We start from the raw sequence: 14375 nt of genomic DNA on the forward strand, positions 1-14375 counted from the left end.
AAGACTGCCACCCACCAACACAGCAACCAACACCAACACCACCAAAACTGACCACCACCCACCACCGCCACCACCACCACCAACACGCCACCCCCACACCAAACGCCACCCAACAAGCAACCAACACCACACCACCAAAAACCTGCCACCCCACCAAACTGCCACACCAACACAGCACCACACATAACACCACCAAGACTGCCACCCACCGACACACTGCCACTACCACCACCACCAAGCTCGCCATCACCACCACTACCACAAGACTGCCACCACTACCACCAACATTGCCACCATCACAACAGACTACCACCACCAACAGAACTGCCACCACCACCACTACCACCAACATTGCCACCACAACCACCAGCAAGACTGCCACCACCACCACTCCTACCAGGCTGGGATCTAGGCTAGGCCAGTGAGAATCCAGATGGAACTGAATGGGAATTTGATATATGGCGGTTGGTGGTGGTGTTGGTGTTGGTTGCTGTGTTGGTGGTGAGTCTTGGTGGTGGTGGTGGCAGTGTTGGGTGGTGGTGGCGGTGTGGTGGTGGTGGTGGTGGGTGGCAGTTTTGGTGGTGTTGGTGTTGGTTGCTGTGTTGGTGGTGGCAGTCTTGGTGGTGGTGGCAGTGTTGGTGGTAGTGATGGCTGGTGATGTCAGTCTTAGTGGTAGTGGGTGGTAGCTGTGGCAACTGTATCTTGTAGACAATTCTTTGTGCATGAAAACAATAGAAGAGCTGCAGCACAGTATGGGACCAGGCTAGTGTCTGTCAGGCTTGGGTTAACCCAACATCTAGTCCTAGAGAGGGCCTGCATGGACCATGCCAGGTGTGACTGTGAGCCAATAAAATAGGTACTGTATGGAAGGCCATGTTTACTGGTTGTGTTATCAATCAGCCATAAAGCTGTCTCTGTGTGTGTTTATTATGCTGTGTGTCATAAAACATATTTATTACAGTGCCAAACAGCATCAGACTACAGGAAGTTCTGTCATACTTCTAAAGACAACCGGTCCCAAGTCAATCCTTTTTTTCTAAATCCTTAAAATGACGAAACTTAAAAAGGCTGTTAAACATGATAGAAAACATCAAATGCATGCCTCGGGCTGGAGTAACAACTGAATTAATCAGGTACTGAACTGTAATATTCAAATTGAATAACCTGTCAATCAAAATCCTCAAGTTATTGGATATTCATCCAATTGGAACATCCAGGAATATTCAAATCCCCTTTCGTAAAAAAAAGTTATCCAAGGGCTTGCAGATGATCTTTTCTTACTTGTTGAATATATTCTATGCCCAATTCAATATTTTAAACTGTTTCTGTCACTTCAATTATACAAAGAAAGAGGAAATACATCAAAACAAACAAAGCATGTATAAGCACTCGTAAAAACAAATATATATATATATATTTGTAATATAATTTTGAGAGAGTTTCATTTTTGGTACCGGTTTCAGTCAGGGGCTGAAGTAAACTCAGAGTCAGACATTCAGAAAAATGTATATCCTCATATGCATATTGCATACCCTACATATCAGCCACTGCAGGTTGGACCAAATAATTCTGAACGCTCGAGTCACGACTCATTGACGACATCATTCATGAGCTCTCACTATTAGTGAGGGATAATGGATTAGAGTAGTACACATTAGGCTCGTACAGTACTGTAGTAGTACTACTCCAAAGTGACAAATCTGTGTGCAGCCCCTCCAGACTGACCTCCATTTCCATCTCTCTCCTGTCTGAGTCCTGTCCCTGCTGTGAGATCAGCATACAGAGATAGTGTGTGTCTAACATCCCCAACATCTATGAGCTACTGCAGTGCTAGTCCATTAGAGTTTACAGATATCATGTATAATTTATTGGCTTGCCAGTTTGACGCGCTCCTCTGTAGTTGTCACTTTCTCTCTTTCTCCGTTTCAATCGTTCTCCCCCTTTTACCTCTCTCCCATCTCTCTCTCCYTTTCCCTCTCTCTCTCTGTCTCTGTTACCCAGCCAGCTCTGCCCGGCGCGGCACGGCCCTCAGTCAGCCAATCATTCAGGGACGCTGAGTGCCTGACTGGGAGAACTAGGTCATGAGTGCTGATGCTGCTGCTGCACTAGGCAGGCTAGTGGTGAGCTAAGAGTGGGACAGAGAGGCGTTTGACCACCCTCTCTCTCTTGCTCACTCTCTCTCAGCTTTGACCCCTCTCTATCTTTCTCTGTTCTCTCTTCCTCTCAGCTCTCTCTTCTTTTCTCTCCCGCTCTCTCTCCCTCTCTCTCTCTCTCTCTCTCTCTCCAACAGAAACATGTCTGCAAAGCAGGAGCAGTGACAGGGAGTTATTGACAGACAGGAAGAGGAGCTAAAGGTTTGACGCTACAGCCATGGGACTTTCCTGTACCAAACAACAAAGGGATGAGGTTACGTTATTTAGTGATATTTGCATTACGCCTCGACAGACATTGTTTTGCCTTGGAAATAATCACAAGGTTTTTCTGTGTGGCACGGACTGTCAGGCAGAAAACAAAACAATGAACCATGGTCTTCACACCGTGGCGTCAGTTGGTTGCTATGCAAATAAAAACCTTTCCCGGTACAGTAGGCTCTTTCGAAAGCACAGTAAAAAGTTGTAAATTATCAACTCTCCTCACAAACATTGCTCTGTCCATAAAATGTCAAACGTGCACTGGCATAGTGGACACTCACAAATGGCAACCCATTATTCCCTATATAGTGCAAYACTTTTGACCAGAGCCCTATGGGCCCCGGGAATAGAGTCAGTCACAGCCAGTCACAGCCACAGAGTTTCCAATTTCTATACAATAGCAGGACTCACTCATTAGAACATAGACCAAAGCATGCCACTGGTCCTGACAAATGCTGACTAGCCCCATCCTAGAACCCATCAATCCACTAGGCTAATGCTATAGACATCTTCCTGAGCCCCTGCAGGCCCAGCGCTGGGCTGCATGTTAATAAACCTACAGATGACGTGGCTGTTACTAATATTACTCTGTGGCAACCCTAGTGTACTCCAGGGAATCTATCTGACGTCTTTATTGAGGCTGTGTCCTAAATTGCACCTTGTTCTCTATGTAGTGCAGTACTGTAGTGCATGAACAGGGCCCTCTGGTCAAAGACTTGTGCACTATATAGGGAATAGGGTATGGGCCCTGGTCAAAAGTAGTGCACTATAAAGGGAATAGGGTGGCATTTGAGACAGATCCTGTGTGTGATCTCTGAAGGGGAACCAAAGATAAAAATAGCACAAAAAAAGGACACGGTTGGCAAAGACATTAGGCTACGATGGATGATGGATAAAACTAAGCATATTTAGGAACAACAAAACAAATGTGTCCGGAGCTCTACATCACCAATTGTATTTCTAACATCTACCCTTTTAATGGAAAGGGTAGATGTGAACTATAAAGATCTTTACGCAAAACCCCCACAGCTGCAAATGGAAAGGCTCCAAAATGCATGGAAATAGATTGTGCTCTCTATAGACTACTATAAATAGGCCATGTTGACTAATTAACTAAAAACAGTCCTTTAGGTCATTAGGATTTAAAGTAGGTACTTTACACTGTACATTAAAGGGGTTCACTCCAAAGTTTGTCAGGTGCTGTCTACAAACTAGGCACCATACATTATAAGCATTGTTCTGGGATTCATCCAATGGCATTGAGCTTGAATACCTCCTCAGTCACATTATAAGCATTGTTCTGGGATTCATCCAATGGCATTGAGCTTGAATACCTCCTCAGTCACTGGCTTCATCAATAAGTTGACCGTAAGTACATATCCAAACCAGAAGCCATGGATTACAGGCAACATCCGCACCGAGCTAAAGGCTAGAGCTGCCGCTTTCAAGGAGCGGGACACTAATCCGAACGCTTATAAGAAATCCTGCTATTCTCTCAGACGAACCATCCAAGCAAGGTGTCAATACAGGACTAAGATTGAATCMTACTACACCGGCTCTGATACACATCGGATGTGGCAGGGCTCGCAAACTATTACAGACTACAAAGGGAAACCCAGTTGTGAGYTGCACAGTGACGCGWGCCTACCAGATGGGCTAAATGCATTTTATACTCGCTTCGAGGCAAGCAACACTGAAGCATGCATGAGAGCACCAGCTGTTCCGGACGACTGTGTGATCACGCTCTCCRTAGCCGATGTGAGYAAGAHCTTTAAACAGGTCAACATTCACAAGGCCGCGAGGCCAGAAGGATTACCAGGACGTGTACACAGAGCACGCACATACCAACTGGCAAGAGTCTTCATTGACAGTTTCAACCTCTCCCTGACCCAGTCTGCAATACCTACATATTTCATGGAGACCACCATAATCCCCGTGCCCAAGAACACGAAGGTAACCTACCTAAATGACTACCGCCCATAGCACTCACGTCAGTAGCCATGAAGTACTTTGAAAGGCTGGTCATGGCTCACATCAACACCATCATCCCGGAAACCCTAGACCCATACCAATTCGCATACTGCCCCAACAGATCCACAGATGATGCAATCCCAATTGCACTTCACACTGCCCTTTCCCACCTGGACAAAAGAAACACCTATATGTAAATGCTGTTCACTGACTACAGCTCAGCGTTCAACACCATAGTGTCCACAAAGCTCATCACTAAGCTAAGGACCCTGGGACTAAACACCTCCCTCTGCAGCTGCATCCTGGACTTCCTGATGGGCCGCCACCAGGTGGCAAGGGTAGGCAACCACACATCTGMCACGCTGATCMTCAACACGGGAGCCCCTCAGGGGTGTGTGCTTAGTCCCCTCCCTCCTGTACTCCCTGTTCGCCAAGCACAACTCCAACATCATCATTAAGTTTGCTGACGACACAAAGGTGGTAGGCCTAATCACAGACAACGATGMGACAGCCTATAGGGAGGGGCTCAGAGACCTGGCAGTGTGGTGCCAGGACAACAACCTCTCCCTCAACGTGAGCAAGACAAAGGAGCTGATCGTGGACTATAGCAAAAGGAGGGCAGAACATGCCCCCATTCACGTCAACGGTGCTGTAGTGGAGCGGATCGAGAGCTTGAAATTACCTTGGTGTCCTCATCACCAAAAAAATAACATGGTTCCTGCCATCCAGGACCTATACACTAGGCGGTGTCAGAGGAAGGCCCAAAAGATTGTCAAAGACTCCAGACACCTGAAGTCATGGACTGTTCTCTCTGCTACCGCACGGCCAGTTTTATTTTCTTAAAACTGCATTGTTGGTTAAGGGCTTGTAAGTAAGCATTTCACGGTAAGGTTATATTCGGTTGATTTGATATTCAAGCCCAAATTCCAAGTGAATGGGAAAGGCCCAATCTAATTAGAGTTACGTAAGAGTTCATTCAATCCCATTAAGTCCGTTTTACATAATAATAATCATATCATAACAGGTTATAACTTAATAATATGCTATTCTGTATCTGTAGTTATAGAAGAGTTAGATTACTGCTCAGGGTCTTTTAGGTGCTGCTGCAGCTTTACTAACCTGACATAAGCGTGTAACACTGTGTAGCCTAACACATGCACGTGCTACTGATTGGGGAGCTCTCTAAGAAAGTAGTGTCGTTTGTTCCACTGTGTGGTTTTAGAAAACAATGTGTAGACCAGTGTTTAAAAAAACGTGTAGACGAGTCAAGACATACACGTACTATAACATTAAAATGAGCCAGAGCTGCGAAAATCCTTGGATTCGGGTCCTTTCTCTCTATTATCCTATCTGAAGAGAGAGCCACCACAGAGCATCTTATTTTTGCAGGGATATGCACAGATAGGTGCCAGAGCACCTGCCCCCTCTGTGAAAGTGCCCCTCCCAAGATGTTAGACGGAGCACCAGCTGTCCCCATTCTCAGTGTCCTGTCCTTACTGTAATTGTCTGTCAGGTAGCCTAGGCTACACTTGAGGCTGGTGTTTAACCAAAAGACCCAAATAGATGCATACAAGCAATTGGTTACGCTATACTTATGCATTTTTAAAAATATGAATACCATTTAGTTACTTAAATGTAATCTATTATCATTTCAAGATGAATATCATGATACATTTTCACGATACCAGAATTTATTAAATGTGTGTTTACATCTTCTTCCCTACCACATTGATTGATGTACTGAGGCGCATGATCTGATATTAGTTGTTGTTTGTTGAAACAAAACAACCTGTTCAGTTYTATGTGCACGWCAAGTAAAACCCGGTGCTACACCACCACATCTAAACATCTTGGAAACTACGGCAGCGCAAATTGGCCTACAATTTCACAAACATATCAGTGAATGACATGTATTGATAATAAAAGGGACGAGGTGCTAAATGTTCAGTCGATACATGATGATGACTCTGAATATCATGCCAGCCTGAAAAACATTCAATGCAACTGCAGCAACCGAATTCTATTGGAGACCGACGCCTGTCGGATCTCGCGCTGACATCCGGCGAGCGCACAAGCTAAAGAAGGCCCACATTTCCAAGTGTCTCCATTCTAATGATCATCTATGAATATCAACGAAAATGTTTCCTTACCGGTCCTCTCCTCTTCAAAGACACATTCTTCCACAACAGAAGATGTAGCTGGTGGAGGAATCCCATTTTCACAGGCTCGCGGTTTAACGGTTAAATTATGACASCGTTAATTAAGTTGCCATATAGTGGTGGATTTTTGGAAATGGATTACGAACCATTCCGACGTATTTAAATGACAATTTAGATACATTTCTGTTGGACAAGCTATACAGACTTGATATGGGCTTATTTGCCCATTTTACCTCTCGCTCTCTRTCTCTCTCTCAACTAGACCAGATGACTGTTTTCCTCCACTGATGGCTAAATGTGACTAGCTGTATTTCAGCGGCAAGCCAGGCTGGTATTCTGTATGCAATCACCATCCGCGGAAAAATACAGAAGCATCCAATGGAAACCGTGCTTATGCAATGCGTTAGAATGAACCGAGCACCGTGGGTATAGGGAGAAATATCACCGTCGTGCAGTCTAGTGGGCGGAGACAGCTACAGTAGTCTACCTCTTCTCCCACTGGAATCTCGATACTATTCTTTGAAACACAAAGTTCTTCCAGCCAAAACCTAGTAGTCTATGTAATACATATAGTTCCAGTATTTTAACCTCGTCATTTCAGTGTAGACAGCCTCTCAGTGTTCCCAAATCTGAGTTGTAGAATTCTAGATCTCTCTAAATGTTGTTCTTCCTTACAAAATATTTTTTTATGACCATTGCTGTCTCAAATGTTTAGTCATGCACTCATGTGTCACTCTGTATGTGTGTGTGTGTGTGTGTGTGTGTGTGTGTGCAGAGAGAGAGATTATACAAAAATGGAGACAGACTGAGCATCTTTGTGTCTTTATGCAGGGGTTCTAAATACTAGGGGTCTGGGAGGACCCAAATAAGTTGTCTAGTCAAATCTTAAACAAAATATTGTGTTCATATCAATTCACTTCTACCACTTGAGGATGATCTATTTATTTACCTGTTCCTAAAGAATATACCTGGCCAAAGCAAATGCTTTACTTCCGATGCCATCTAGTGGTCTTTTTATAAATTGTTACTGCTACAATTGTTATCTTTTCCCTTTATATAGTGTGCTACGTAGAGAATAGGGCTCCAATTGGGGCAAAACAGTAGTGGCACGACAGTAGTGTTCTACTTGTTAGTAGGGGAAAGTAGGGGTGTGATAAACGTATAAAAGCATAGGGAAATGCTCCTCAGCGGTTTATTGCGAAGGTGTGAGTAGATAAAACACGATTTAAATGATAGCCCTTTTCAAGCCTTCCATTTTGGTACGATTATCAGTTTAAATCAGACAGCTTTTGCACAGTAGAGGGCATGGTCACGGGCGGGACCTGGTCTACAACAGGAGAGAAACTAGGCAGGGCTGTGTTTGAACAGATACAGTGCATTTGGAAAGTATTCAGACCCCTTGACTTTTTCCACATTTTGTTAAGTTTCAGCCTTATTCTAAAATGTATTAAATAGTTTTCCCCCCTTATCAATCTACACACAATACCCCATAATGACAAAGCAAAAACCGTTTTTTTGAATTTTTAGCAAAAAATAATAAGAAAATACTGAAATATCACATTTACATATGTATTCAGACCCTTTACTCTGTACTTTGTTGAAGCAACTTTGGCAGAGATTACAGCCTCGAGTATTCTTGGGTATGACGCTACAAACATTTGGGGAGTTTCTCACATTCTTCTCTGCAGATACTCTCAAGCAGGTTAGATGAGGAGCGCCGCTGCACAGCTATTTTAAGGTCTCTCCAGAGATGTTCGATCGGGTTCAAGTCCGGGCTCTGGCTGGGTCACTCAAGGACATTCAGAGACTTGTCCCAAAGCCACTCTTCATTGTCTTGACTGTGTGCCTARGGTCACTGTCCTGTTGGAAGGTGAACCTTCGCCCTAGTCTGAGGTCCTGAGTGCTCTGGAGCAGGTTTTCATCAAGGATCTCTCTGTACTTTGCTCTGTTCATCTTTCCCTCGAGCCTGACTAGTCCCCCAGTTCCTGCCGCTGAAAAACATCCACACAGCATGATGCTGCCACCACCATGCTTCACCATAGGGATGGTGCCAGTTTTCCTACAGACGTGACGCTTGGCATTCAGGCCAAAGAGTTCAATCTTGGTTTCATCAGACCAGAGAATCTTGTTTCTCATGGTCTGATAGTCTTTAGGTATCTTTTGGTAAACTCCAAGCAAGCTGTCATGTGGCTTTTACTGAGTGGCTTTCGTCTGGTCACTCTACCATATAGGCCTGATTGGTGGAGTGCTCCAGAGATGGTTGTACTTCTGGAAGGTTCTCCCATCTCCCAAGAGGAACTCTGGAGCTCTGTCAGAGTGACCATCGGGTTCTTGGTCACCTCCCTGACCAAAGGCCCTTCTCTAGGAAGACTATTGGTGGTTCCAAACTTCTTCCATTTAAGAATGATGGAGGCCACTGTGTTCTTGGGGACCTTCAATGCTGCAGACATTTTTTGGTGCCCTTCCCCAGATCTGTGCATCGACACAATCCTGTCTCAGAGCTCCAAGGACAATTCCTTCAACCTTATGGCTTGGCTTTTGCTCTGTCATGCACTGTCAACTGTGGGACCTTATATAGACAGGTGTGTGCCTTTCCAAATCATGTCCAATCAATTGAATTTACCACAGGTGGACTCCAATCAAGTTGTAGAAACATCTCAAGGATGATCAATGGAAACAGGATGCACCTGAGCTCGATTTCGAGTCTCATAGCAAAGGGTCTGAATACTTATGTAAATAATTTACACTGTGTGTAAATTGCAGAGGATTTTTATTTATTTAAACAATTTTAGAATAAGGCTGTAACGTAACAAAGTGTGGAAAAAGTCAAGGGGCCTGAATACTTTCCGAATGCACTGTAAGATTCAGAAGTAAATTGCTGGCAAGCCAACTGCAAGAAAAGTGGCATTGGCCACATAAAACCGTTATTCTGTGGTCATGGTGTGGTACCTCTTTCCTCTCCATTTTTCAACAATGGCACGAAAACATTGTGGTTAAGTCACACGCCCTTGGTGCCTACGGATGACCTCAACTGAAGTGATTGTTCTGAGCATACAGCTTAGATTATTAATGGGGAAAAGATATTGAACAAAGCTCAAATACAGTAAAAAAAAAAAGGGAAGCTGGAACATATGAAATGAATTCAGAGCAGAAAACCGATTAGGATCTACTGATTAGGATCTAGTAGAAAGTCCGGTTGACCAAAAACTCTGCTTGTACCCTCGTCCAATGATTGAAATACGCTTATTTTGGGCTCTTTCATTATTGTGATTGTTGTTGTGAGCACTAAATATGCTCCCAACAATTGAATGAGTACATATAAAATGTAAATAATGAGAGTAAAATTAATGTATTCTTAAAGTAACTACAAGAGTGCCCTACCAAAGCTCAGCTGTACTATCCAAATGACTGTCATAAAGTCACAACCAAGGGTGTGGTTTGTGGTAAGTGCATGTTGAGAGAGAACAGAATGATGATGTAGTGATAAAGGAGCAAAAAAGGGGTTAAAACAGGATTTCCTAYACACTGGTATGTGCCGCTGCCTACGTTACTACATAATCTCACAGGAGAAAAGTCMTCTTCAGTGAGTCTTACCTCCACAGGACAGCAAACACGGACAGGCATTCACCTCGGACCTCACCCAGGTGAGTACAATTGAGCCTTGGTGTCGTGAGACGTACCACTGAGTCTAGGTGTCGTGAGACATCTCTATTTGCCAAATCAAATCTTATTGGTCACATTCACATGGTTAGCAGATGTTAATGCGAGTGTAGCGAAATGCTTGTGCTTCTAGTTCCGACAGTGCAGTAATATCTAACAAGTGACCTAACAATGCCAGCGCTACTAAAAGGGTTCTATGGAATGGGACGCTCATCTGGGTAAATTTAAAAAAAGAACCGGTGACGGCATGGCTTACTACCAGGGAGAACACTAAATATAAGAGTATCTATGCATTGGATAAAATGTTTGTTGTTGCAGCCTTTTTGGGACATCTCCTTGATGTGTCTTTATGCACGAAGAATGCAATGGTTCTGAATACTACACTCTTAGAAAAAAAGGMGCTATCGCAAACCTTAAATGGTTCTTTGGCTGTCCCCATAGGAGAACCCTTTGAATAACCATTTTTGGTTCCAGGTTCCTTTCCACAGAGGGTTCTACATAAAACCCAAAGGGGTTCTATGTGGAACCAAAAAGGGTTTTCCCTGGAACCAAAAYGTGTTCTCCTATGGAGACAGCTGAATAACCTTTTTGGAATACTTTTTTCTARGAGTGTAGGGGTCTGGGAAGGCTGAAAAATAATGTTCCTGTTATGCACAGCATGATACGTTGTATCTCATTACATAGCCACACACAGCAGGAGRCCATTCAGGCGTCACACATTATATTTCACACCGCATGAATCAGCACAAAGCAAGAGCACTTCAGCAGGTACCATYTGAAACCATTTCTGTTCCTCTGACTGTCATTTCATCTCCTTTGAAACTGTATGGAMGAGGCAGAAAACGTGCCTTTATGTACATGGGCTATGTGAAAAAAGAGAGATCATTTTCATTTGTAGTGATATATGAATATTTTCTGATTACTTGAATCAATTAATCAGTCCTCAGATATGGTATATTCCATCTTCTGTAAGGCTAATAATTTGCTGTACTTAATGTATTTAACTGTCACAGTGATTGTGAAATACTGATGGTAAGTGGGATGGTTATCTTAAAAATAGAAAGAAGTGAGAGGAAGTAGTATTGCAGAGGGGAAAGTGAAAGTGGAGTGACTATTTTCATTCATTAGAGAATCTTCTGCCATATTGTTCATGTCTGTATTTATAAGGAATTCCAAGAGCTTCTTCCAACCCTATTCTTTAAAGACCCGATTCAGACTTAGAAAAGGTATGCTTTTCCTAAGCGTTTTGACTGGGCCCTTGAATCTATTGAATACTAATTTATCTTATTGTCTTACCAGGGAGGAAATATTACACTATTCGAGTAACAATCCCAAGGAGATCGTGTGATTCTGGACTAAACTAAAGTACGCCGCAATTCCACCATTCAGTCTGTTGCCTGCCTGTCATCCCCTGAGTCAGTGATGACTACCTCCATGCCCCTGTTCCTCTCAGCCATTATGCTCCTCAGCATCTCCTCTTATGTGCTCCACCAGAGGCTCCTACTGCTGGCTCAGATAGGGATCGCTCATCAACACCAACCCAGGAACCTCACCATCCTGCTRTGGCACTGGCCCTTCGGCCATCCCTACAGCCTGGAGGGAGATGTGTGCAGYGACAAGTACGGTATCCYAGGCTGCCTCCTCAGTGACAACACCTCCCTGTTCCCCCARGCAGACGTGGTGGTCTTCCACCACCATGAGCTGAGGACCGGCCGCTCTTCCCTGCCTCTCCACCTCCCCCGGYCAGTCTCCCAGCGCTGGCTCTGGCTGTCCCTTGAGCCCCCGGTGCACAATGGCAACCTGACCCAGTACAATGGACTGTTCAACTGGACCATGAGCTACCGAGGCGACGCTGACATATCCATACCCTATGGGAAGATAGTTCCGGTTCCACATAACGGTAACAGTAACAGTAGCAGCTTTGTGATCCCCAAGAAGGGGGCTTGTCTGGCCAGCTGGGTGGTCAGCAACTACAGGCCRGACCATGCCAGGAGTCAAGTCTACCAGAGCCTGAGGAAGTACATTCCCATAGAGGTGTATGGACACTGGTCAAAGAGGCCACTGACCGACCAAAGTCTGATACCCRTCATTGGCCACTGTAACTTCTACCTGGCTTTTGAAAACTCAGTGGCATTGGACTACATAACTGAGAAGTTGTGGAGGAATGCCTACCAAGCAGGGGCAGTACCTGTGGTTCTGGGAACCTCTCGGGCTAACTATGAGGCCCTTGTGCCACCAGGCTCGTTCATCCATGTCAGTGACTTCAATAGCACAGAGGGGCTGGCTGTCTTCCTACAGCAGCTGGCCACAGACAGAGGACGCTATGAGGGTTACTTCAAGTGGCGTCAGACATATAGAATCAAGATGTACACCGACTGGAGAGAGAGGCTCTGTAATATCTGTGCCAACTATCAAAGACTACCAGGTAACAAGGTGTACTAYGATCTGGAGGCATGGGCCAGTAGATAACATCATAGATGCTTTTGCTACTGTAGGTTATTTTGTACTACAATATGTTCAAGAACTTGTACTGTAGCCAGTTTTTTTTTCACATGCAAAACAACAGTCTGCAGTGAAACTTGAAATGCATTCTGTTCTGGTGGTGTGCCACTTTAACATCAGCTTGATGATATTACAACATTGACATTCGGTCCCTAATGCAGAAACACCACAGACAAATCACAACTTCTGTAAAAGAGGGAAGTTATTAATCTAACACCCAGCTTTCTGACACAATACATTTTTTGTTCATATATTAGATGCTTTATTTTATTATTATTAGTAGTATGCATTTTCTTTCTGTATCTAATCAGGTTGGCAAATGTGGGTGGGCAAGTGGGAGGGATGGGGAAGGCTCAGGGGACAAACAAGGGCTTTTCGGGATTCGGAGCGGTTTCACTTTTGTAAAAATGTATGCTTAAAACTTCAATAAAAAAAGAAGGAAAAAAAGAAAAAAAAATGGAAATAAGGAAATGACACAACCRTGTAGGCTAGCTAGCTCATGATGCAATTGTAATGGCACAAGACAATGTCTTTCCTGGCAGTAATATTGAGGGTAAGCTTTCATAGATTTTTTCTCTCTCAGTATTTGGCTACTTATAATACGTTACAGTATAGTTCATACCCTTTATTYAGGCATAATGACTAATGCAAGTAAGTTGCCAACCTTAGCATGACTTACTCGACTTAAGTYCTTCGCTCCTATGGGGAGAATAGGCAGTTGATGAATGTCCTCCATCACACTTGGTTCAGGGTTTTTSCAGATCACACCAATTGAGGCCATTCTCAGTCATTTCTACCTGGATGTCTCTCCTCCAAGTGCCTCTCGGTCAACCCCTGTTTATTTTCCCCTGGAAAAGAATAGTAAACCATAAACAAAATATCTGTACCAATACTTACGAAATCCCTCTCAGAGAGATTACTGTGCATTAACAGTTCTGCATTTCACTCAACTCCTCTGTAACCTAATGTGACTGTATAACCAATAGTGATGCATATTATTGAATTTCTAGTTTCAATGAAAATTACACACACAAACGTYGCATCTCAAATGGTACACTATTCCCTACATAGTGTAAKTTATAGGGAATAGTGTGYCATTTGGGATGCAKWCTTAGTTTCTGGTRCAGATACTGAGGAGATGTTGCTTTATAATCTCTATATCTATTGGTTTCAGGGCACAATAATTGATGCACATATAGCTCTGGCCACCAGATGTCGCGATTGCCTAAAAACTGAATAAAATATGGAAACAATAAAGATATGCTTTTTACATTTCTTYAATGGTGTAAAGTACTTAAGTAAAACTACTTTAAACTACTTTAAAGTACAACTTAAGTCGTTTTTTAACATATTCTTATTCATTCCTTTACACTTGTGTGTGTATAAGGTAATTGTTGTGAAATGGTTAGGTTAGATTACTCGTTGGATATTACTGTATTGTCGGAACTAGAAGCACAAGCATTTCGCTACACTCACATTAACATCTGCTAAACATGTGTATGTGACAAATATAATTTGATTTGATTTACATTCCTAAAGAAATGTACTTTTTACTCCATACACTTTACCTGACACCTAAAAGTACTTGAATACTTAGAAGGACAAGAAATTGATCCAGTTCACACACTTATCAAGAGAACATCCCTGGCTATCCCTACTGCCTCTGATCTGG

The 14375-nt window shown here is 43.5% G+C and overlaps 2 protein-coding genes across 2 annotated transcripts in view; one reads left to right on the forward strand and one right to left on the reverse strand.

The window, feature by feature from the left end:
• abca2 (ATP-binding cassette, sub-family A (ABC1), member 2) overlaps positions 1–6946 on the reverse strand; it is a 94436-nt gene extending 87490 nt beyond the window's left edge. The window contains exon 1 of the mRNA XM_024003148.2: positions 6533–6946. Coding sequence (XP_023858916.1) covers positions 6533–6598 — 66 coding nt within the window. The 5' untranslated portion in view covers positions 6599–6946. The remainder of the gene's footprint in view (positions 1–6532) is intronic.
• Positions 6947–10109: 3163 nt separating this feature from the next.
• On the forward strand, positions 10110–12747 carry LOC111975022 (alpha-(1,3)-fucosyltransferase 7-like). Its single transcript, XM_024003162.2, has 2 exons — positions 10110–10185; positions 11501–12747. Exon 2 carries the CDS (start codon positions 11624–11626, stop codon positions 12668–12670), a length of 1047 nt encoding a protein of 348 aa, XP_023858930.1. The 5' UTR covers positions 10110–10185; positions 11501–11623; the 3' UTR covers positions 12671–12747.
• Positions 12748–14375: the final 1628 nt, after the last annotated feature.

Source organism: Salvelinus sp. IW2-2015, linkage group LG15 (assembly GCF_002910315.2).
Source record: "Salvelinus sp. IW2-2015 linkage group LG15, ASM291031v2, whole genome shotgun sequence".
Taxonomy (NCBI): Eukaryota; Metazoa; Chordata; class Actinopteri; order Salmoniformes; family Salmonidae; genus Salvelinus; species Salvelinus sp. IW2-2015.